Source organism: Mixophyes fleayi, chromosome 6 (genome assembly GCF_038048845.1).
Source record: "Mixophyes fleayi isolate aMixFle1 chromosome 6, aMixFle1.hap1, whole genome shotgun sequence".
NCBI classification, from domain to species: Eukaryota; Metazoa; Chordata; class Amphibia; order Anura; family Limnodynastidae; genus Mixophyes; species Mixophyes fleayi.
In genome coordinates, this window is record NC_134407.1 from 85,247,658 (window position 1) to 85,274,186 (window position 26,529).

The following is a 26,529-nucleotide window of genomic DNA, read 5'->3' on the forward strand; positions in this document are numbered from 1 at the left end:
GGAGACTTGTCTCATACCTTTGAGTGTCCTCTAGCAAATTTTCCGATCTTTCTGAAACTGAGCACACCTACAATGATGTCACAAATACCCCTTGGTACTAGGCCATGCCCATGTTTTATATGAAGAAAGGATTATCAAACCACAATAAGGGCTCATAAACACTGGCACTGAAAATCAACAGTTTACCCCCCCCCATAAACAAACAAACAAAAATGCAACATACACACATGCATTTTGATGAATCAATTTCGGTCATGCCTGCAGTTTCCACAATTGTTAGTACTGAGTAAACTAAAAAGTGCTTCTACAAGAAAGCCTGTAAAAACACTGTGTAAAGTGATTGGTATACTCTGCCACAGCAAAGTTTTGAAACTTGCTAATGAACAAATTGCACTACTGATGCGAGGTCATGTGTATGTATCTCTGACATAAGTGAATGGCATTATGGAGAAAAGCAGAAACAAGCATCATAGAAGCAGGTAAATACCTAGAATACAGAATATTCTTTTTTATCAATGCAACCCTTAATATTACAAAATGAAAATAAAAAATACACACAGTGGGGCATATTCAATTAGCTTTTGGATTCGCGGTAACGCGCGTTACCGCGAAAAGTGCGCGTTCTTGCGGGTATTACGGTACCGCATTAATGCGGATTTTCGTTCGCAACCCTATGGGCTGCGAACGAAAATCCACGTTATTGCGGTACCGTGTATTATGTTTCGTGGCTGTTCCGGCGCGTTGCCGCGAATCCAAAAGCTAATTGAATATGCCCCAGTGTGTGAATTTAATTATTATGTAATAGCACTGTCACATCTATAATATTGTTTGTCTTACAAATTCAGTGTTACATGAATTAAAGAGTGTGTGTGTGTGTGTGTGTGTGTGTGTGTGTGTGTGTGTGTGTGTGTGTGTGTTTGTGTGTGTGACCTGTCCATTTATTTCTATTATGTCTGTCTGTATTAAGCTGGGTACACACTACAGAATTTTCCACCAACTTTTTATGCTGATCGATTTTACATACGATCGATGGTCCGATCGCTCGGTCCATGGACTGCATACACACTAGCCTTGTTTTAGACGATAAAGGGAAGAGCAGCTGACTTTTTACAGCTATGTTGTCGTGAGCAATGACTGTAATTTCGTACTCACCATTGTGGATCGGTCGGAAGTTTATACACACTGCACAGCGGAAACGAGACTGGAACGAAAATATTTAACGGCACGGCCAACCAAATGAGGCGACAATCGTCCATTTGGGCAGACTTTCGACCATCGTGTCACTACACACACTGACTCGACTTTTGAACGAGCGGTCGTATGTCGGCTGATTGAGCCGATTATTGGATGAAAACTGTGTAGTGTGTACCCAGCTTTACCCAGTATTGTTTTATTACTGTGCTTGTTCCCAATACTAAAGCGCTAAGGAAATTACTGGCGCTATATAAATGCTGTCAGATAAGTCCATATATTGGTTGCCTATGCAGGCAGTGTTTTAATCCATGTACTACTGCGTGCTTCTTTTACTAGTGTGCCAAATGGCACAAGCAAAGAGGATTAGAAGAAATATAAAGGGGAGCCTTACATCTATTTTATTGAGTCCCTCTGACTTGGCTTCTGGATGTTTCATATGTTTCTCTTCTAAAATATTTTTTTACATTTTTAGTAGACAGATATTGTAAGATGGTTAGCATTTGGCTTAGGTCCAGAAATAGTGTTCAGCTATCTCTTAGGAGGGGAATTCAATTGGCCGTTTTACTGCCGAAAGTAATACGTCCTGCGCACTATTACTGATATTACGGTAATAGTGTGTGTAATTACCGCTAACACAGTAATTTCAACGCAGGCTTTTTGCTCGTGGATCCCAGGGCCGCAAGCAGAAAGCAGGGTTAAAATTACCGTATTAACGGTAATATGTTTAGCGCAGTGTTACTCTGGGGGGAATTAAATTCTCCCCTTAGAATCTCTATGGGGGGAATTCAATTCCCCTCAGAATAGTGCAGAGAAAAAAGTACTACCGTTATTACGGTAATTTTAACCCTGCTTTCTGTTCGCGGCTCAGGGAGCCGCAAGCAAAGAGGCGCCGTTGAAATGACCGTAATAACAGTAATTAAGCACTTTATTACGGTAATAATGCGCAGGCCGCGTTACTTTTTACAGTAACGCGGCCAAATGAATCTGCCCCTGAGGGTGTTAGTACACACTATCAGTAACATATATTGTACTGGTAAAAGCTCAACTCAAAAAAGCAAATGCCAAAACACTTCTGAGGGAGGCAGGAGCATCACCGTGAGGAGGCAAGCAGTATTTCACATAGATTCACTGGCAGCATCCTCCGTTTGTTTGTATTTTGCTATTAAAGCAGTACCACCACAGCCATTTTTAAACAGGTTCATGTAGATAAAGCTTCAAATAATCTCTCATCCCAATTTATATGCTCCTATCTCCAGCAGCAACATGTAAATGAGATAAACACAGGATGGGGAACAAGATCAGACCTTGTCACTCAGGCCGAGTAGTTATCATTTGGACGTTGTCCACTGTTTAATTTAAATAGACAATTAAGGGGTGTGTGTGTGTGTTCATTATTAATAAGAAAAATGTAATGCAAGAGTACTAAGGCAGCAGCTAACTTCCGTGTCATGTGACTTCGTCTGCAGGAAGGTCCCGCAGCATACCAGAGGTGAAGGAGGAAGTGTAGTGTGTGCTCTCTAGCTCTTCTGCGGGACCAAGCTGTTAAAGTGGGGGAGAGCATGTAGGAGAGACGTGACAGTAATGAAGAGGGTAGTTTGGAGTACATGTGGGATCTGAGTGCATGTGGACGCCTTTTGTGGAAAATGGAAGGTCTGATTGGCAGGTGGTGATATTTCGGAGCAAGTGAGGTGCGTGAGCAAGTGAAATGAGTGACGTGGGTGTCCCGAGGTCATTTTCTGGCTTTTTTGTATTTTTGAAATTAAGCGCAATGTGCGGCACTTGAAGTATATCAAGCTGCTTATCACTAATATAACTGATACAGCTGTAGATATAAAGGACTAGTTGTGACTAAAAATACTCAAATAAAAATGGAATAATATAACAAAACAATCCTAATTAAATGAATTGCAAAGTTAATTAATTTATTATGGTTAAGAATCATCATGCGATTATACTTCTTCTTTAAGCTTTTTTGCGGACTGCTGACAATCTAAACCCATTTATATTGCATGCTCCATGCTCTTTCAAGTGTGACTTGAGTCACTATAATAACAACACACAGGTTTCAAACCTGATGAATATTTTCCATGTGTCAGAATGAAATAAATAACAAACTTGAAAACAAGGAAAACAGCAGACAGTATATTGACAAGGCAGTAACTCCAACAATGAAAGAGTTACCTAACTCACAAGTCTCATGCTTCATTAAGTTGTGTCAGCCATGAGAAAAAGTACTGCATTGATCTCTGAATTAGATACCGTGCCAACAAATTTTCAAACTTTCCAATTGTCTGTATTCCCCCATTTTGACAGAAGGGATTTGAATAATATAATATGTATGTATAATAACGGTGAAAAATAAGAATACATTTGCATGAATGTGGTATTGAAAAATGGAAATTAAGCTCGTAAGACAGACATTTTGTGATACATGCTTAAAGCTATCGCAACAGGGGGATGAATACATTTTGTAATTATTTACCTACTGTATAGTCAGTTTCAGGTAGGATAATGTGGAAAAAACTGGCAACAACATTTATCAAGGCAATCTATGCATAAATAATTGTGTGGTGACTAGTAGAAATAAATACATACAAAAAAATACAGAAAATTATTTAGAACAGTCCTTGTCTTGACCGATTGCATTACATTTCAAATGTGAAATACAGGGGTCTAGTTATTAATACCGTGCGGTGACTATCAATCTGCATTGCTGCATAATGAAACACAGCTGTAATTTACCATGTGAGGGCTGCTCTGGGAGCCCTGGCAAAGACCCTCCTCATCCACAAAGATTCTTTGCTATTCACCGGCAGCCTAACAGTCTATGAGGACAGCGATAAGCTCCTGTGCACCAATCCCCAGTTTTTATATGTTCCATCCATAGACTGTTAACTGGACATTAGACCTAAAGCACAAAGATCCTCCAAGGAGTTAAACACACCTGAGAAAGCATGCACATAGCCCCACTATTTTTGTACTTGCATTATGTGACTTACTGTCCCCAGGTTTCCATCCTAGTGGACTGAATTAAAGTGTCTTGTGTGAAAAGTGTGTATATTTTAGATGTTTCTTAGATAAATGTAACAAAATTGTTCTTTGTTTCCCACATCCAAACTGACTCTGAAATTTGAGTCAAGATGACACCTAGCAGCAGACTTGAAGTCTAGGATGTACTATTGTGTTAAGAGAAATAGATATTTCAGTTAAGTAGCTTCTGTTGACTGGTGGAAAAGTTATTAGCTCAGCTTTAAAAATCTTCGGTTTTAGGTGGCGAGAAGACATCAAAGATGAAATAGCAGGAAGACATTCAGTAACACAGTACAACAGAGGAGATAAATTTCTGTGTCATCTGAGGAGGACCTTATTAATTTTCAAAGAAAAGTGGTACAAACAGAGAAGACCTGAGGGCCTAGGATCGAGCGAGAGGACACAGATCGAGGGAAACTAATACTGGAGGAGTACTTTCATAAGTAGGATGACAACCAGGATAGGAGGATTTTGAACACCTAGGGAATGTAGTATCTGAATGAAAAGTGAGTGGTTGATCATGTCAAGCTCAGCAGAGTTCAAGGAGAATTAGAAGAGAGTAGCAACAGCCTTTGATCAAATGGCTCCAGCAAATCTTCATACTCCACGTCGACTTCGACGTCAGCTGTGGCACACTAAAGTAACACAACATATTCAAAAACCTCATAAAGTAGAAAGTCACTGGTGTAAATCCCGTACCTCTAATGATTTCCTCACATATATTACGGTCACAGTTTCCTAGGATGACCTAGGGATCCCCTGAATCTGCCCAATTTGACAGGACTCACTCAAGGTGGCAGAGACTGACGGGTAGATGGTTTTCACCAGGAACCCCCTCAAGGAGGTATGGTCTTAGCAGCCTCTATCCCGCAGGTCGCGGTCCCTTGAGAGAGTACCAGGCAGAGTGGTTTGGAGGAGCCAGGAACAGAGGAAGCAGGCGAGAGCTGTACACAAGGAGGTAACACAGGATAGTAGCAATGGAGTCACTGGAACAGCGGAAGTACAATATAGCCAGCGACCTGGAGATGCAGAACTATATCTGACACAATGGTAGTAATTCAGGATAGTAGCAATGGAGTCACTGGAACAGCGGGAGTTTAATATAGCCAGCAGACTGGAGCAGAGAGAGAAAGAGCCAGGTCCTTACTGCTGCAGGGAGTGAGCATAAAGAACAGGCACTTGACAAGGGAAACAGGTGCTTTAAATACCCCTCCAGGAGTCTGTGACCAATAAGGAGCGAGTGGGAGGTCTGAAAAAGGGAGAGCGGGTCTGCGCATGCGCAGACCAGATGGCAAGATGGCGCCCGCCATCAGATGGATGCGGCCGAGACGCCGGGATCACCGTCTGCAGGAAGATGGTAAGGGCGCCGATACATGCTTGCAAGGCCTGCGTATGACAGTACCCCCCTTTTAAAAAAGTGACCACTGGACACTTTGAGGTTATTTTGCGTGGAAACTTTGTCTCCAGTCCGGATGCGAATGAGATTGTAGGCCCCTCGGAGATCCAATTTAGAAAAGATCCCTTGATGCGATCAAATAACTCAGTGATGAGGGGGATAGGATAGCGGTTCTTGATGGTAATGGCATTTAGTCCACGATAATCAATACAAGGACGTAGGTATCCGTCCTTCTTTTTTACAAAAAAGAACCTAGCCCCGGGTGGAGAGACTGAGGGTCTGATGAAACCCTTCTGGAGGTTCTCCTTACCATATTCGGGCATGACCTGGGCTTCGGGTTGAGAAAGAGGGTAGACACGTCCTCTTGGAGGATTCTTCCCCGGCAGTAGGTCTATGGGGCAATCCCATGGACAGTGTGGAGGAAGACGTTCAGTTGAAGCTGCAAAGGTAGAAAGAGACTACCAGAGGTTTTACCAGAGTTAGGCAGTTGGAATGACAATAGGAGCCCCAGGCAAGGATCTCAGACGTGCTCCAGTCCACATGAGGAGAGTGTAAACGAAGCCAACGAAGCCCAGGATGATGGGCGTGGTGGTGCGAGGTAATACCGGAAATTAGATCTTCTCCACGTGGAGGGCTCCTATGCGGAGGGTGAGAGGCTTAGTCTGATGACAAATCATATCTCCGGAAAGCTGAGAGCCATCGATGGTCAAGATGACATGCGTCTCCAAAGGAGGTGTGGGTAGAAACCACTACAGAATTAAAAATTGCAAAATAAAATTCACGGCAGCACCTGAGTCTAGTAAGGCTTGCGAACGATATTCTGAAGACACATACCGCAGGGACCCTGGAATGGAGCAGACCATTTATGAGGAGGATTTAGAAGATCCCAACCTGACCTCCCCAGAGCAGATTAGGGCTCGCGTTTCCCGATCTCTTAGGACAGGAGCTCAAGAAGTGACCAAGCTCTACACAGTAGTTTGTCTCTGCTTCTTCTGTCCTGTTCTCCTTTGGAGTTAAGCAGATTCTACCAATTTGCATGGGCTCTTCAGGCATTGGTGGCTGAAAGTGAGGGGCTAGCCTGAAAGATGACCGACGGGATTGATCTTTCTCTGCAGACCTCTACCAGAAACGTAAATCCACCATATTACAAAGTGAAATGATAGCATCCAAGATAGTCGGAAGTCCGTGGGAGGCCAACACATCCTTACCACGGTCTGACAACCCTTGCCAGAAGGCTGTGACCTAGCTAATCACTCTTTCAGTATTAATTTCTCTGAATTCACCTCTGCTCCACTTCCGTTATCAGTTGAAGTACCACAGAGCCCAGTACTAAGTCCTCTGCTGTTCTCTATTTATACCACTTCTCTTGGAAAAAGCATAAGCTCCTTTGGCTTTTAGCATCATATCTAAACGGATCATACCCAAATTTATCTACTCTCTCCTGATCTCTCACCATCTGTGTTATCCCACATTACTGACCGTCTTCCTGCTATTTCCTCTGCAATGTCCTATCGCCAACTCAAACTTTCAAAACACAGTTAATAATATTCCCAACCGCCAACAGAAGACACATGGTAACATAGTAACATAGTAACATAGTTGAGGAGGTTAAAAAAAGACACCAGTCCATCAAGTTCAACCTATTTTGGATCTCCTGCGATCCTGCACTTATATTTGAAATTGATCCAGAGTAAGTAACCGCCAATCTGTTTCAATTGTGAAAATCCCCCCAGACTCAATATTGCAGTCCTATTTTTACCATATATCCACTACTATCCTACATTTTAATTAACGGTCGTATCCCTGGATACACCTTTCCGCTAAAAATTTGTCTAACCCTTTCTTAAACATATCTATTGAATCTGCCATCACAACCTTCCCTGGCAATGAATTCCATATCTTGACTGCCCTTACTGTAAAGAACCCCTTCCTTTGCTGGTTGTGAAATTTCCTCTCCTCTAACCTTAGGGGGTGACCATGTGTCCTTTGTATAGTCCTTGGGGTAAAAAGTTCCCATGAAAGTTCTCTGTATTGATCCCTAATGTACTTGTACATAGTAATCATATCTCCCCTTAGACGCCTCTTTTCTAAAGTAAACATGCCTAAACTGGTTAACCTTTCCTCATAACTTAATGACTCCATACCCTTTATCAATTTTGTCGCCCTTCTCTGAACCCTTTCTAGTTCCAAATTATCTTTTTTATAGAGTGGTGCCCAGAACTGTACTGCATATTCAAGATGAGGTCTTACCAACGATTTATACAGTGGCAAAATTACACTGTCTTCCCTTGCATCTATGCCCCTTTTTATGCATGCTAATACTTTGTTTCCCCTTGCAGCTGCTGCTTGACATTGAGCACTATTGCTAAGTCTACTGTCTACGAGCACTCCCAAATCCTTTTCCATTACAGATTCTCCTAAATTAATTCCATTTAATTTATAGATTGCGTTCTTGTTTTTGATCCCTGAATGCATAACCTTACATTTATCTGTGTTAAACCTCATATTCCATTTGGCCGCCCAATCCTCCAGTTTATTTAAGTCCCTCTGTAGAGAAGCTACATCTTGCTCTGATTTTATTACCTTACAGAGTTTAGTGTCATCTGCAAAAATAGAAACTTTACTCTCTAAACCATCACCAAGGTCATTAATAAATATATTAAAAAGGAGTGGCCCCAGCACGGAACCTTGAGGTACTCCACTTAAAACTTTTGACCAATTTAAAAATGTTCCATTTATCACAACTCTCTGTTCCCTATTCTCTAACCAGTTTTCGATCCAAGTACAAATGTTGATTCCTAGACCCAGTTCCCTAATTTTGTAAACCAACCTCTTGTGTGGCACTGTATCAAAAGCCTTTGCAAAATCTAAGTAGACCACATCTACTGTGCTAACCTGGTCTATGTTTCCACTAACTTCCTCATAGAAACTAATTAGATTAGTTTCACATGACCTATCCCTCACAAATCCATGTTGATTCCCACTAATAATTTTATGGCGTATCAAGTAATCCTGAATACTATCCCTTAAAATACCTTCCAGTAGTTTCCCCACTATTGATGTCAGGCTTACAGGTCTATAATTCCCTGGTTGTGATCTCGTCCCCTTTTTAAACAACGGCACCACATCTGCTATTCGCCAATCCCTTGGTACTCAGCCTGAGGAGATTGAATCTCTGAAAATTAAGAATAGCGGCCTAGCTATTTCCGAATTTAACTCCATAAGGACCCTTGGGTGTATGCCATCTGGATCTGGAGCTTTATTTATCTTAATATTTTTCAGTCGCCTTTGGACTTCTTCCTCTGACAACCAAGTATTAATTAATGGCATGGTTTCATTTCCATTTTTATGTATTACTTCTACCATTTGTTCCTCTCTAGTAAATACTGAAGAAAAGAAAGTGTTTAATACCTCTGCTTTCTCCTTAGTATCATTTATCAATTCACCCATCTCACTTCTTAGGGGTCCTATATTATCTTTTTTAATCCTTTTGCCATTTATATACTTAAAAAACTTTTTGGGGTTTGTCTTACTTTCTTTTGCATTGTGCCTTTCATTTTCTAATTTAGCCAATCTAATTTCCTTTTTGCATGTTTTATTACATTCCTTGTACCTACGGAAGGACTCCTCTGACCCTTCAGACAGAAACAATTTAAATGCACGCTTCTTCCTTTGCATTTCTTCCCTTACCTTTTTATTTAGCCACATTGGTTTAGACTTAATTCTTTTACATTTATTTCCCATAGGAATGAACTTATACATGTATGTTTCCAACAACATTTTAAAGACAGCCCACTTTTCTTCCGTATTTTTTCCTTCAAAGGCTTTGTCCCAGTCTATCCTCTTTATAGACTCCTTTAGCATATTAAAATTTGCCTTTCTAAAGTTTAAAGTCCTAGTTGATCCCTTATACCGTTGCTTCTGGAAACTAATTTCAAAAGAGACCATATTATGGTCACTGTCTCCCAAGTGCTCCCTTACTTGAATATTTGATATTATGTCTACATTGTTTGTTATTACTATGGTCCAGTATAGTCCAGTTCCTTGTTGGTTCCTCTACTAATTGGGACATGTAATGGTCTTTTAGCGTGCTCAGAAACCTATTTCCCCTAGCTGTACCGCAGGTCTCAGTACTCCAATCAATGTCCGGATAATTAAAATCCCCCATAATTAAAATTTGACCTAGTTGTGTAGCCTTTTCAATTTGCTGTAGAAGTTGGGCTTCCTCAATCATACTAACATCTGGCGGTTTATAGCATATCCCTATCAGCAACTTCTCTGAACTTTTTCCTCCGCTGGATATTTCCACCCACAATGCCTCTATATTATCACCAATATTCTCATATATAACTTCCTGAATACTTGGATTTAATTCTGGCTTAATATAAAGACATACTCCTCCTCCCCTTTTATTTACCCTATCCCTCCTGAAGAGAGAATAGCCTTCCAAGTTGACTGTTCAGTCATGTGTATCATCCCACCAGGTCTCTGTAATACCTATAATATCATACTGCTCATTTACCTGGCATTTCTATAAATCCCACCCTGCAAGCTCGCAGCCTAGTTGTGATCCTTGCCTCAAAATTATCCTTTGTTCCCCACATCAAGTCTATATTTAAATCATGTTGCATACATGTAAAAAACATTTCGAGAATACGTACATATCTCACACAAAAAAATGCAAAAACTTTAATTCATGCATTCATCATCTTCCGCGCAGACTATTTCAATCCCTCCTTACTGGGTCTTCCCCGAACCAGATTTTCACCCCCAAAATCTATTTTGCATGCAGCAGCTAGATTAATTTTCCTTGCAAACTGTTCTCCCTCTGCTGAGCCATTCTGTCAGTCTCTACATTGGTTGCCTGTTTTTTTTACTGAATACAAATATATATCTACTAACATACAAGGCCATCAACAAAACTGCACCAACATACATCCCTTTACTTGATCCTCGTCTTTCATACACTCCCATTACATGTCCCTATTTTCAATTACAGGACATTTTTTTTGGGTGCACCCACTTTGTGGAATTCCCTCCCTCGCACAATAAGACTTTTTTCTGGACTTTAAACATTCCCCATGAAAACCCACCTCTTCAGGCAAGCTTACAATATTCCTCAACCAACCTCTAAACCAATTATCAGCCTTTACACATTTCACACAAGATAACAACCCACTGACTCCCTGACCAACATTGCTGTGTGATTGGATCATATAGCCCACGCTGCACTTTCTACCTTTACATTCTGGCAGGACCAATGTGACATAACCTCATGTATCAAACTCCCTTTGTCCTATAGATTGTAAGCTTGCGAGGAGGGCCTACTTACCCCTCTGCCTTGTATTACCCAGTATTGTTTTATTACTGTGTTTGTTCCCAATTGTAAAGTGCCAAGGAATTTACTTGCGCTATATAATCAGCTGATGATGAGTAGTGGCCTTTGGATTAAGCAGCAGGCAACCCATTGACCACCTCCTTAATCCGTGCAGCCTGTATGGATTTTTTGGAAATGAAAGCCAGACTGAAGAGTGTCCAATAACTTGTGTGAGAAAAAGAAGTGTGTCAGGGGAGCACAGGCAAGCATCTATAACTGCCTGGAAGAGCATAGGAATTGAGAGATGGTGATCAGAATTCATGTTTTTTTCCAGAACAGGAGTTACCATCACATACTTGAATAAGGATTGAAAAGATACCAGTGGAGAGAGAGGATAGAAATGTTAGTTAAGGCTGGTATGAGCAAAAGAGAATGACTGATTTGTGAAAAGATAGTGTTGACTGTTAAAAGAAGAAGAGGGTAGACCAGTGGTTCCCAAACTTTTGCAGTTCGCGGCACCCTTAGAGTCTCCAAATTTTTTCAAGGCACCCCTTCAAAATAATTATTGAGCAGTCCTGTTTTAGAAGTAGTTGGGTCAAAAAATTGTAATAAGTATTTAGGTCAGGACAGAAATACTTATTTAGTTGTATGCAAAAATGCCCCCTCTGCATCCAGACACACTGCCCCCTCTGCATCCAGACACATTGCCCTCTCTCACACTGCCCCCTCTGCCCTCTGTCACGCTGTCCCCCTCCTCTGCCCTCTCTCACGATGCCCCCCCCTCCTCTGCCCTCTCTCACGATGTCCACCCTCCTCTGCCCTCACTCACGATGTCCCCCCTCCTCTGCCCTCTGTCACGCTGTCGTCCTCCTCTGCCCCCTCTCACGCTGTCCTCCTCCTCTGCCCTCTCTCACGCTGTCCTCCTCCTCTGCCCTCTCTCACGCTGTCCCCCTCCTCTGCCCTCTCTCACGCTGTCCTCCTCCTCTGCCCTCTCTCACGCTGTCCCCCTCCTCTGCCCTCTCTCACGCTGTCCTCCTCCTCTGCCCTCTCTCACACTGTCCTCCTCCTCTGCCCTCTCTCACGCTGTCCTCCTCCTCTGCCCTCTCTCACGCTGTCCCCTCCTACGCTGTGTCCCCCTCCACTGCCCCTCTCACGCTGTGTCCCCCTCCACTGTCCCTCTCACGCTGTGCCCCTCCTCTGCCCCGCTGTGCCCCTCCTTTGCCTCGCTGAGCCCCTCCTCTGCCCAGCTGTCGCACTCCTCTGCCCCTGTTGTGCCCTACTGTCACCCTCTTCTGTCCCCTGTTACACTCCTCTGCCCCTGTTGTGCCCTACTGTCATCCTCTTCTGTCCCGTTACACTCCTCTGTCCTGTTGTGCCCCGCTGTCACCCTCCCCTGTCCTGTTGTGCCCCGCTGTCCTGTTGTGCCCCGCTGTCACCCTCCCCTGTCCCGTTGTGCCCCGCTGTTACCCTCCCCTGTCCTGTTGTGCCCTGCTGTCACCCTCCTCTGTCCTGTTGTGCCCCGCTGTCACCCTCCTCTGTCCTGTTGTGCCCTGCTGTCACCCTCCTCTGTCCTGTTGTGCCCCACTGTCTGCCCCGCTGTCCTGTTGTGCCCCGCTGTCCTGTTGTGCCCCGCTGTCACGCTCCCTCTCACTCCTCTGCCGCGCGCCAGCCATAGAATAAAAATAAAGAACACAGAAACTTACCAATCTGTCGGGCGCCGGGACCCAGCAGACTCCCCTCTCCTCTCAGTCTGCTGGGTCCATGCGCCCGACAGATTGGTAAGTTTCTGTGTTCTTTCTTTTTTTCAATGCTTGGCACGCGGCACCCCAGTGACAGCGCCGCGGCACCCCTGGGAGCCGCGGCGCACAGTTTGGGAACCGCCGGGGTAGACTCTTCATCTTCATCTGTGGGATCATATTAAGTGAAGGTTCCAGAGGGCACAAAAAAAAGGAATTGAGCCTATTGTGGCTTAAGGAAGAAGATACCATCTCATATTTGATCTTCTCCTTCATGATCACACCAGGAAATAAAGGAAAATAGATCGGTTTCGCCACATAATGGGTGAATTTGGCCCTCCCTCGTTTGCAAATCTCTTGGCGAGACACGGCATTCCAACATCTCTGCACTTCTTGTACCTACAGAATCGTAGCTTTATATATTCACAAACACATACTAAATAACTGTGACAATTACTACCCTTTGAGTGTAATTGTATCTATTCGGTGGGGCATAGAGAAAATATTTTAATGCTATACCGCTTCCTCCTCAAGCTAAGTTCACCCCCGTTGGATCCCCACAAGGAGGTATGGGAGGCAGACCTCGGGCTAGTCCTGAATAGCGAGCAATTGTCAGCAATTCAGAAACGAGTAGCTAAGGGATCCATCAATGTGAGTGTCAGAGATATGGCTTACAAAGTATACCCAAGATGGTACCTAGTCCCAACTAAACTCCATTGCATGTTCCCAACAACACCAGAGAGGTGCTGGCGAAGTTGTGGCGGACAGGGTACTCACCTACACATCTGATGCGACTGTCCCATTATCCAATCATTGTGGAACACAGCACTGACCCTCCTTCACCAACTTACAGCTGTTCATATCCAAAGAGACCCTGCAATGTTTTTGCTCAATAAAACCTTTAAGCAAACCAGTGGACCGCCTGATACTCCAGGTCAGTCAAGCTTGTAAACTATTGATAGCCTGAACTTGGAAAAAGACACTCCCCCCCCCCCCCTTACTAGAACTGATAAATAGATTATGGCACATCTCGTCCATGGAATACATTAAAGCCCTCCTTAATGACACTCGTCCCAAATTTCACGAGACATGGATCCCCTGGTACAGATAACATGGCTGTCCAGTTCCGGGTAGTTTGTAAATGAAACCTTCTAGCCCTCCCCATCATCAACCCCCTCCTCCCCCTTGTCCATCTTCCTTTCCCTTTCTTCCAGACTCTCCATCTAGTCTCACTTCCTTCACAATATTATAGGAAAAAACGCTTTGTTATACTTAAACCCTATTGTTAAGAAATGACATGGAACCAATATTTGAGTCATACTGTTTTCTCCCATTGTACTTGTTATACAATGTTGTCCATTGAACAAAATGTGAAAAATAAAGATTAAAAAAAAAAAAAAAAAGAACCCATAAACCGAACAACGTTGGGAGAAAACAGGCAGCAATCACCATAACGAGTAGAAGAGCTATAAATTTGGAAGCAGGAGGATAATATGAATAATTGATTGGAAAACCCTACAAGATAATGACTGGGATGTCAAAAACAATGAGGGAACCCAGCAGAGAAATGTTCAAGGAATGTTTGGGGTGATCCAGGGAAACAATACATTACAGCAACATGCAGAGAGAAGGGGTGGACAATCTGGATAATGTTTGCTTTAGAATATGGTCATGTAAGTGATGGAACAGGTGGAAGAACTTTGAATATGCAGCATAGGGAAATGAGGAGTCCTTAGATTGCTTCCAGGCCTGGATGTGTGGGTAAAGTGGAGACCGCTGTTTGAAAGGCCTGTAGATGGGGCAGTGTCTGATTGTGTTCTCCATGTTTCTGTTATTTATGACTGACCTGTATTTTTGTCAGACCCTGAATAAATCACACATATTTGAGATAGATGTATTAAGGAGAACTAGTAAAACATAGGGTACGTTTGTAGAACCTTCACTACATATATTACAGTAAAAAGGGGAACAATAATGGAAATGTCATACTTTCCTCTAGGTACATTTGTACAAATTTGTTACCCTATCTGTCCTGTTAAAAATGTATGTATCATTACCTGTCGGGCCTTAGATTCTGTTTGAGGCTCCCCTTTCTATTAAGGGTTGGTCTCCCAGACTCTCAGTGCTCAACAGTCCCTATTTTCTCCTGTGCCTCTGGCGGTGTCCTCTCTTTGCGCCTCCCTGTTATACTTGCCGTTTGGGCCACCACCGTGACGCCCACATGGTCAATTGGCATCCTTTCTATTTTATTCCGGATGCCCCTGGGGAGGTGTGATGGGAGAGCGCCGGAGGCTACAATGTTGTTTAGTTCATTACGAGTTAATGTAATATAAGTCCATTCTGTATAGTTTAAATAACTGGTTGTATTACTGTGTTATGCTACATACATTCCTTTGTTCCTCACCATCTCTCCCCCTCTTATCTCCCATTACTCCCCCTTTCTACTACCCCCCTACCATAAGTTCCCCCTTCTATCTTCCCTCTCCATACTACCCGGCTGCTCCGCACATCACTTCATTATTCTTTCATTTCCAGTGCCCCATCTCAAAACCCTAGGAGGGTGCGCACTTCGCCCCCACTATTTGGACCCTCCTGATGCATCCTTTGGATGTTCTGCCACTCCCCCCGGGAGCTTTAGGCTCCCTTGCTGACCTATGTGCCTTATTGGCTCATAGCCTCCCTTCCCAATGTCGGCACCACAGGTCCCGGCCTATTCCGCCGTGTGACCACCTCCCTCCACCCTCCCTTCGTCCCCTTCTCCCCGCCCCCTTCCTTACTCAAATAGACCACAATAAGCTAAGGATCTTTTTTGCTCCATTCTCCACTATATGTGCCCCAAGAACCACTCAGATACCACGTCAGGTTTACTCAGATCTCCCACCTTACCCTTTCATCTCTTGCTCTCATTTTATCTTCCTCTCTCTCATCGCACATGGGTCTTAGGGTCCTTTCCCTTAATGTAAAAGGGTTAAATAGTCCCCAGAAACGAAGTAAACTTCACGTGACCCTTAAATATCATAGGGGAGACCTAATTTTCATACAGGAGACTCACTTTCTACATGAATCTCACCCCGAACTCCGCTCTAAATTATATCCCGACTCATACCATGCCTGTGATCACTCAGCTAAAAAACGGGGGGTCTCGATCTTACTGGCACGTCACCTCACGTTTGAGCTTAACAATTCTCTCGCTGACAAAGACGGACGTTATCTCATTCTGATAGGTAAGCTAAACAATAAGCTCTGTACACTAGTAAACGTTTATGCCCCTAACCAACACCAACACCGCTTCTTCACCAAACTAGATTCCTTATTGACTCGTTTTAGACAGGGGGATCTTATTGTAGCGGGCGACTTCAACACTGTTCTGAACACCACCATCGACCGTTCTGCCCCGGTGGCCGCTGTTCCGCTCTCAGCAGACCCACAATCCACTAAATCCCTCCTCAGTCTCATGAAATCCCAGCTTCTATATGACTCCTGGAGAGTGAAGGAGCCGACTACACGCGATTACACATTTTATTCTTCACCCCATGGCTCATACTCCCGTATAGATATGATCCTGCTCAGCCATGATTTGGCCCTAAACCTCCAGGCGGTCCAGATCCACCCATTGACTTAGTCTGACCATGCCCCTTTTACAATTGACATCTCTGACCTCCTACCCCGACCTCGCCCAATGACCTGGCGTCTTAATGACTCCCTTCTTCACAATACGAATATAGTATCTCAGATAAGAACTAGACTGGAGGACTACTTTGAGCTAAATGATATTCCAGAAGTCTCCAAAGCCACCTTATGGACTGCGCACAAAGCGGTCTTGAGGGGACACTTGATCAGCATGGCCTCCAGACACAAAAAAGAATACCTCACCCGAACCAATGAGCTCTCCATCCAACTTCAAACCCTGGAAGCCCAGCACAAAGCAACCCCTGATCCCGCAAACCTGACAGCCCTCCGGGAAACCAAAGCCAAACTAAACCTCCTTCTCTCTAAACAAGCGGCCACACGCCTTAAATGGCTCCGTCAGACTTTTTATGAAAAAGGAGACAAAGCTGACAAAATTCTTGCATCACGGCTGCGTACAGCTAGAACTCATAGAAATATTATTGCTATCCGTGATTCACATAACCAGTTAACTCACGATCCAGCAGATATCAGGTCAGCATTTCAACATTTTTACACTGCTCTTTATAACCTCCCGGCTCCCGCTTCCTCCCCAACACTGAAAACCCCCTCCGCCCTGATCACTGACTTTCTTGCCAAAGCCAGGCTACCTAAATTATCCCACCAAGCCCTTTCACTTCTCAATGAAGAGATCTCGACAGACGAGATCCATCAAGCCATCAAGGGACAAAAAAGTGGTAAATCCCCAGGCCCTGACGGCTTCACGGCCGCATACTACAAGAAATTTTCTGATTTGTTGGCCCCTCATCTCAAATCCCTTTATAACAACACTCTCCAAGGTGACCCTCTGCCATCAGAGATGCTGGAGGCCAAAATTGTAGTAATCCCTAAAGACGGTAAAGACCCGCTCCACTGTGCTAGCTACAGACCAATCTCTCTCCTCAATCTCGATTTGAAAATTTATGCCAAAATCCTAGCAAACCGTCTGAATGCCTTCCTCCCTTCTCTGATCCAGTATGACCAAGTAGGGTTTATCCCGGGACGCCAGGCGAGGGACAATACCAGACGTGCCATTGACATCATCCATATTACAAATTCCAGGAGATCCCCAACTATTCTGCTCTCTCTGGATGCTGAAAAAGCATTTGACAGGATCTCTTGGGACTTTATGAAAGCGGCTCTTGAGTCGTTCGGCTTCGCTGGTGACTTCCTCACTGGCGTCCTAGCATTATACACCACCCCTACTGCTAAAGTCCTGGTTAATGGCACTCCTTCAGAATCATTCTCCATTCGAAATGGAACACGACAGGGTTGCCCCCTTTCCCCTCTGATATTTGCTCTGATAATTGAACCTCTGGCTTCCCAAATTAGGTCTAATCCTAGCATACAGGGGGTCAAGGTGGGTAATACGAACTCCAAGATCTCACTCTTTGCAGACGATATCCTCCTATCACTTACCCAACCGGTGATCTCCTTGCCCAACCTTTATGCCATCCTTCAGAACTACAGCGATGTTTCGGGCTATAAGATAAACTACACCAAGTCAGAGGCCATGCTGCTTCACGTTTCTCCTCGGGATACCGAACTCCTCCGGGCTAACTTTAATTTCAAATGGCAGAACAGGAAGATCAAATACCTGGGGGTTTTCCTCACTTCTCGCTATGACCTCCTCTTTCATGAGAATTTCCTACCCCTTTTCTCCAAGACGCAATCAGACCTGACCTCCTGGAACCGCCTTATTATTTCGTGGCTGGGCAGGATCATAGCTGTCAAAATGAACATACTCCCCAAATGGCTGTACCTCTTCCAAACCCTTCCGGTAGCTGTCCCTGCCTCTTTCCTTGCCAACATCCAGAAGGCCCTCACCCGCTTTATTTGGAACCATAGACCTCCTAGAGTCTCATCCAATATCTTAAAACGACCAATCCCTGGAGGAGGAAGAGGCCTTCCCGACATCAAATTATACTACTTGGCATCCCACCTTTCGCAAATCGTTGCCTCCTACGCTCCCTCTGGCTCCACTGCATGGCTTGATATAGAATCGGCCCATCTAACCCTGCCCGATCTCTCCTCTCTCTGGGGCGTATCTTCCGCCCGTCGCCCCCCTGCTGTTACAGCACTGCCTTCTATCAAATTTGATGCTATGCTCTGGGACTCCAACTCCTTCAAACTAAAACTTTCAACTGCAATATCTCCTTTAACCCCCATCTGGCATAACCCGGTGTTCCCTCCCGGATCTGCCTCTACAACCCACCGTAACTGGTCTCGTGCAGGGCTTAAATTTCCAGTACATTTTTCCAAACAGGGCCGCTGGCTTTCGCTAGCGGATCTCCAACCCCAATCCCCGTCCCAAATCCTCAGCCCCTTTGAATTCTTCCAAATTAATCATTTCTTGCAATCCCTGCCACCAACCTATGTTCTTAGGGACCTTACTCCATTTGAATCTCTTTGTAGAAAACATCCCTTGGACAAGGGCATGATTTCTCAAATATATAGCATTCTTCTCACTTCTGCCCTTCCCTCTCCAAACCCTCATGAAGACGAGTGGGAAAAGGACCTTGGTCCTCCCCCGGATGAAGAGGCTTGGGAGGACATGAGACTGGGGATAGCTAAATGCTCCATATCAACTAAACTCAAGGAAACCTCTTACAAAATTTATTACCGTTGGTATTACACTCCCACAAGACTCCATAGAATGTTTCCCTCTTCCTCGCCCTGCTGTTGGCGGGACTGCGGCCAAAGGGGTACGATGTTTCATATTTGGTGGTCTTGCCCGATTATCACCACCTTCTGGGATTCAGTCCATAGTTTCCTAAATACCCTTTTTGAAGCTCCTATCCCGAAAGATCCCTGGATATTTCTTTTATGTTACACTCCCCAAGACCTGGACAAATTCTCCAAGAAATTAACTGCCCACATCCTGACAGCAGCCAAATCACTCATAGCCCTTAATTGGAAAAAGACCTCACCTCCATCCCTTTTGGCTCTCAAGAAGCAGATTTGGCACGTGGCCGCTATGGAGGAGATTACGTACTACCTCCACGATAGAGGCCACGTCTTCAGTCAAGTCTGGGCTCCATGGCTAGCCGTGGAACACACCTTCCCCCCTCAACGCTCCACGTCCTCCGACCTGACCCATGTGCGATGACCCTAACTCTTCCCGACACATATCTCCCCCTCTGCTATAGGCTCAACACACCCTAGTTATCCTCTAAATACTTACAGTGCTTATCTTTGTGGTCCTACCCCCCTCACCCCTCCCCCACAATCCATTTTGTTCCTACACCCATTTTATATTACTCTTTAAAAATGTAAAAACCGGTCATTTTTGTCTAAAGGTTTCCTAATATGCGATACACCACAATAACTGTTGTGATTTTACTGTGCATGCTACACAGTGTTATCGTTTTGCTGTCTGTATTTTCTTGATTGACCACTGAAAATAAAAAATTATAAAAAAAAAAAAAAAAAAATGTATGTATCACTTTGGATTCCATCAGTTTTAAGTTTTAATGGGAGTAAGTCTTTGGGTAGATTTATTCCAGTTCAAACTAATGCAGTCCAAAAAGTGAAATTTTGTCTGATCATGAGAGGGCAAAAACCTTCCGATTATGAAGTAGTCTAAAGTAAGGAGAAATGTGCATAAACTTTTGTGAATGTAGCACAAATATATTTTGTTCCTTTTCAATTAAACAACACTATTTTATGAAAGGGACCATTTAAATATTAAAAGTGATTATCTATTCCTATATGATTAACTTATAATTTATATTTAATAGTCCATTAAGTCAACTGAAGTAATTAAGGTACTGAACAGATTAGCAACTGGTCCAGACAAAGATCTTTATGATGTAACCAATATCATCCTGCAATGGCCGTGCACACAGGATCGAGTAGATTACTTTCTAAGCTTTATATTTTCAAATGTCATTCCGCAAGGAGGAACTGCAAAGTGACTTTTAGAATCATTAATATATGGTAAGATGATTACCAGCACACATAAATACATTATGTGCAGAACACTGCCTTCCTAACATAATGAAATACATAAAATGCTGGCCTTAATTTCTCTTTGCCTTTAAAATTCTAAGTAGTGTATAGGCTGTAAGAAGTAAAAAAAATAATAAAAAAAAAAAACACTTTGCCAAATTAAGTGAATGCTCTCAGAAGCACGTGCGTTTCTGTAGTCAATACCTGATCAGCTAATGGAGCTACAGTGCAAAAATAAAAATGGCTAAAAGATAAAACGTGAAAGATAACAGACAGCCAATCCAAAATGTCTGATGTATAGTGGAAATTGTAGTACATGGTCATTTGAAAGTGTTATTAATGGCCACTGATGACAATATCCTGCAGACTGTAAACTAGAAGATACAGGAGAGCCATAACCTTCATAATAAACCAAAAGATTAACCATGACATATGGATCTCGGGCATTAGTTATCATTTGCCTCTAATGCCTTGTTCAGGAGCAGCGATGGATGCTTAGAAGCCAAGCTTTTTACCTGTGTGCAGAGTTTAGGGAGCTTGAGAGCCAATGAAACCATGTCAGGAAGAATGGAGCTGAAGAGATGTGTACGCTCAGCCTCTTCAATCACCTGCAAAAGACCAGACATAAGTTAAGACAGAGCATTCTGAACACAATAAAAGCTTTAAACAATCTTACACAAAAAAAAAAAAATTAATCTGAGAAATAGAGAGGAATGCTTTAGTGGCTACAAAGACTATAAAAGAGCACATATTTTCTATGACAGCATAACTTGAAAGCCTCCCACACAGAGCTCTTTTGAAAAAGCAAAAGCTAGTATTAGGAACTGGCATTGTATATGACACACATGCCTTTATCATCTTCATCATCATCAAATATTTATATAGTGCCAATAATTCCTCACTCATATCAGTCCCTGCCCCGTTGGAGTTTACAATCTAAATTCCCTAACATACAAACACACACAGAGACTAGGGTAAATTCTGATAGCAGCCAATTAACTTACTAGTATGTTATTGGAGTGTGGGAGGAAACCAGGGCACCTGGAGGAAACCCACGCAAACACAGGGAGAACATACAAACGCTAAACAGATAAGGACATCGTCAGAAATCAAACTAATGACCCCAGTGCTGTGAGGGAGAAGTGCTAATCACTAAACCATCGGACTGCCACCTATATATAGGGATAGATACGGGCACTTTTGTTGGACACAAGTTAAATCGTACAAGATTATCTGCCTACCGATGGGCAAAGCAACAACCCACTGTCCTGCAGTTTAATTATATATATGGTGTATGTAAAAAAGTGCCCTATACACTAGTCCTTAATTAGGATAGGTGCAAAAGCCAGGGCAGGAAGACATGTTGGCCCTTCAAAGTATTACTCCTATAGGATCGATCAAAACACAGTTTTAAAATATACACCACCCACAAGCAGAGACTTGCTGCCTTTTGCAGTAAAAGTAATTTTCTTTAATTCTACACATAATATAGAATATCTGTTTATTCCATGCTTGTTACTGCAGTGGGTATAACCTTGGGCTTTACACATTCCTTCTCAGATAACAAAAAAAATAAAATAAATGCCAGTTATCCATAAATATCTTTGTATGTGTTGAGCTGAAATCCATGAAAATGTAAATATATTAAATCAAAAGGTGTTGTTTGCTGTCATGATTTCTGATTTCCTGTATAACTGGAGTTTGACACAAAGCCTTTATAAGTGACATATGAATAGGAGGCTGTCATGCTTTATTGCTGGTGTATAGCATTCATCAAAACATATAGTGTGACCCTGGACTTAGAACTGTCAGTTGCCTCTGGTATTCATTGGCAAAAATGTTAATGCAACTCCCAGTGAAATTGACATTACACTGAATAATTACTTCTTGGTTAAAACAGGTATGTGGCTTCTTCCACAAAAAAAAGACCACATTTTTGCAGTGTCTTGTTGATAATTCATTGCTGAGCAAACAATATGGCTGAGTCCACTCACATAAATAAATGTAGAATTCTGTCATATCTGTAGGAGGGGATCATGAACAGCTCATGTACATTATTATTATTACCATTTATTTATCTAGCGAGTCATACAGAGAATATTTGCCATTCACATCAATCTCTGTCCCATTGGCTCTTAAATTCTGAATTCCCTAACACATACACAGTTTTTATTACAACGTGAGCACCCATGGCTTGAACATGCCTCATAGGGTATTAGGAAAAAGATGTCCCTATCAAAACTGTCCTTCCTAGAAGGGTTATTAAACTTGATGCTTTGACAAAGTTCTAAGAGAACGAAACGCGTCAGAAATTGTGGTGAGAGCAGTGTTGATATCAGGATCCATCTGACCGCAGTACTCATATCATATGGAAGGAGGAATGATTTTGCCTAGGAATGTATAGTATCGAGGTGGTTTCTGCCAGGGGCGGATCTAGAAAATAGTTTTACCCGTGGCGATTTGGGGGAAAGGGGGGGCTCAATTTAGGCCCTACCCCCTTTTTGACACACTAAGGCTGCCTACGGCTGCACAATATGTGCAGGTCTGTTCGGCAGTGACAGGCAGGGACAGTGTGTTTTAAAAACAATCAGAGAAGCCCCTGATTGCAATGCATTCACATCAATGAATTGCAATTTAGTAAAAATAAACTCACACTTGCTGCAAACTAAAGAAAGTGAGCCAGCAGGTTGCTACATTTACTGTCATTTTTAATGATCATCCATAGCAAGTGCAGACATCAGTCTAACCCATTTTAACCAGTAGATATCTGGTTACTCTCCAACTCTCAGAAATGTGTGCTTTGAACAGGTAGGGTACATAATTGCGACAGATGAAATGTCGGCATTTCGAATATGCCGACAGGTTGACAATGTCTACGGTCTGACTGGCGACATGCACAACTTCAAAAATGATAATGGCAACATTAAAATCAGACTGTAGACATTGTCAACCTGTCAGCATAATAGAAGTGTTGGCATTTAGCCTGCCGATATCTTAATGTCGGTAGGTTAAGTGCCGAAATTTTCTTTGTCGCAATTATGAATGCCACCGCTTTGAACATATTCAAAGATTAGTCTAATCATGTGACGTTTCACTGTGGTCAGTTACTATGGGGGGTATTCAATTGTTCGTCTGGACCTCAGAAAAACCCGCGCTCTAAAAGTATTACCGTTCATACGGTAATATTGCACGTAAATACCGTTCATACGGTAATTTACTCGCTGAATTTCAGCTTGCAGCTCAGGGAGCTGCGAGCTGAAATTCAGCGAGTAATTACCGTATTAACGGTAATAGTTTTAGAGCGCAAGTTTTTCTGAGGTCCGGACGAACAATTGAATACCCCCTTATGAGTGAGATAGAACCAAAATGAGCCATGGCACAGTGAAACATATAAAATTCTCAGCAACCCATCACCAATAACATTTGGAAAATGATAAGCAACACCACAAAGTTACGTATATTAACAGTGCTTTCGACAGTTGTACTTTGCTCCACTTTAATATTTATGCCATAAGGACAGTCATATGGATAATTGATTAAAATTTGGAGTTATCATCTAAATACACATTCCAAAATGATCATACCGGTGTCTCATAAATGAAATACTTAATTACACTTTTAACTACATATTTTTGTTAATGTTACGTTTAGTGATCTTTTAAAAATTAAACACGTTATGAGTTCACAAAGAATAAGGTTGAATATTTTTGCTTGAAATATTTTTTTCATCAACTGCACAAAAGTCCTACATGTATTAAAAATATTTTTTTTTTTAATATTTTGATTTCTGTATTGATACGGTTCACTTTCAAAAACAAAACATTTTCTTGTGTGTGTGTGTTTTTAAATACATTAATGATGTATGTACCTTTAAGTAGGACATTTCTCCAACTGAATTAATAGAGGCTTGAATAAACATTGTCATAAGTAATGACCCTATGTCACTGTAAACTGTTCCTCTGCAGGTAATGATCCAGCTTGCTTGACAGCATAAACAAGATGTGGGAGATGGCACCGGCCACTACTTAAAAATAAAATTCTTGCCTGACAGCTCATCAAATCATACAAAACTAACACATGATACTGGACAGGCATATCCATCACAGCCCAGGAAGGAATAATCAGGCTTGAAAATGCTGTCTGCATGCAAAGAGTCAGAGTTTAGCATTTCTCTTCTGTATTGTGCAGTGTCGAGATTTTCTTTTACAGCTTAACCCTTAAGGATTGAGTGATAGAAATTGCTATCAGAAATAAATATTACCTTCATCCACCAGCTTCTAAAGCTAGGGATTGCCTTTTATTTGACATGGTCCTAGCAGTGTTGTTCTTGGCATCATTCTCAATAGAACCTGTAAGAATGTGAAGCGGTCTGTAAGGACCATGGAAAGGAGGGAAACCATCCTTCTTCACAAACAGAATGAAGCACAATCCCAGAAACAAAAACAATATTAATATAAGTAAAAAAAGCAGGAGAACAACTCATGTAAAACAAGCTCTAGATCACTTTAGGGTATCAAAAATAAAAAAATGTATCTAAAAAAAAAAAGACACAAAGTATAAATATTCAAACTTCTTGTAATTTATTAAACAGTCCCATTCTAGCTCTGTCTGCAGATATTTGTTTCAAGATGACAGTCCTTAACCTTTTGTTCACTAACCATGAGAAGATAACAATGGGATATACTGAGGTCCATTTTTGTGCTTATTTACATAGTGTTGTGCTTACAAGCTATCATAGACATTTGATATTTAATTACTGTAGTCAGTCCTTATGGTCATTTCTCGGTTTTCATAAAGGATTCATATTTTTAGCAATCTGCGCCCGTCTTGGCAACAGTCTCTGCCAGGGTAACACAAGGGATGGTGTATGCCACAGTTACACAGTTTATATTTCATATATGGCATCTTCTATTGGGGTTAACTCACTATTCTGGTCCAAAGACCGTACGTTCTGTCCTTTCCTTTCAGAACCACTCTAGTCAAAGTAAGGTTGTTTTGGGTAGAGTATGACACGCTACAATAATAAAAAAATAATAATAAAAAACGAACAAACACCACTTACTTAACTTCTACACTCCATTTGTGCAGCATGTGTATTTTATAGTGAGCAGGGTCCTCAGGAGATATGGCACATGGAAGGTACACAAACATTTTTATTTTATCTTATCAAGCTCCACCAAAAACCAAATAACTACTCCTTTACTCACTTTGATACCAGATGACTTATATCACACTGATACCTAAATTGGTTTATTATCCAACACACAGAAAAATAACTTCATTTTTCTTCTAGACCTAGATATCTAATATATAAAAGCCTAGCGGCGTGTGTTAGTGTGTGTGTGGAAAAAACTACCAGGTGACAGAGTGCTCAAGCTGCAGCGCCACCTGCTGGGCGGAGATATATACTACACTGACCTACTAAATTCTTAGCATTATCTTCTAATATACAAAAGCCTAGCGGCGTGTGTTAGTGTGTGTGTGTGGAAAAAACTATTTTCTCAGAAAGGGCTCATCCAATTGACCTGAAATTTGGTATACTGACATTATTTGACAAAAAAATGATAATAGTGAAGTCAGTTAACTTCCATCATCCCCCCTTCCCCCCGTGGGAGGGGTAGTAAAGGCTAAATTTACAAGCTGAGGGCTCAAACTTATTTTCGTGAGGTAATTTTACCTCATGAACACACATGCTGTGTTAGTGTGTGTGGAAAAAACTACCGGGTGACAGAGTGCTCAAGCTGCAGCACCACCTGCTGGGCGGAGATATATACTACACTGACCTACTGAATTCTTAGCATTATCTAATATATAAAAGCCTAGCGGCGTGTGTGTGTGGCGATGAAGATGACAAGAACCTTTTTAACATCTTAAGTAGCTTGATTTGACTAGAATGCATGAGTATCATGCACGGGTTAACTTGCAAATATATATGCCCTCAATATCTACTTTGTATGTCCCTGTTTTATGTATGTCCTGTTTCCCCACTGTCCAGAGCTATTATTATTATTATTATATTCATTTTCATTTATAGGGTGCCACAAAGTATCCGTAGCGCCATACAAGGACAAACAATAGCACAGTACAAGGTGAAACAGCACAGTACAATTAACAGTAAGCACTATAACTCTGGGAGCTCAAAACACAGCTAGAGAGAAAGGGTGATGGTGAGCGAAAATCAGTACAAGCTGGTAACCTGAGCCCAAAAGGGTGGGCACGGATGACTGGTTAAGAGCCAC

At 42.4% G+C, this 26,529-nt stretch overlaps 1 protein-coding gene across 1 annotated transcript in view; it reads right to left on the reverse strand.

The window, feature by feature from the left end:
- The window catches only part of PARG (poly(ADP-ribose) glycohydrolase), a 100,440-nt gene that overhangs the window by 38,057 nt on the left and 35,854 nt on the right, over window positions 1-26,529 (reverse strand). The window contains exon 8 of the mRNA XM_075217000.1: window positions 20,806-20,898. Coding sequence (XP_075073101.1) covers window positions 20,806-20,898 — 93 coding nt within the window. The remainder of the gene's footprint in view (window positions 1-20,805; window positions 20,899-26,529) is intronic.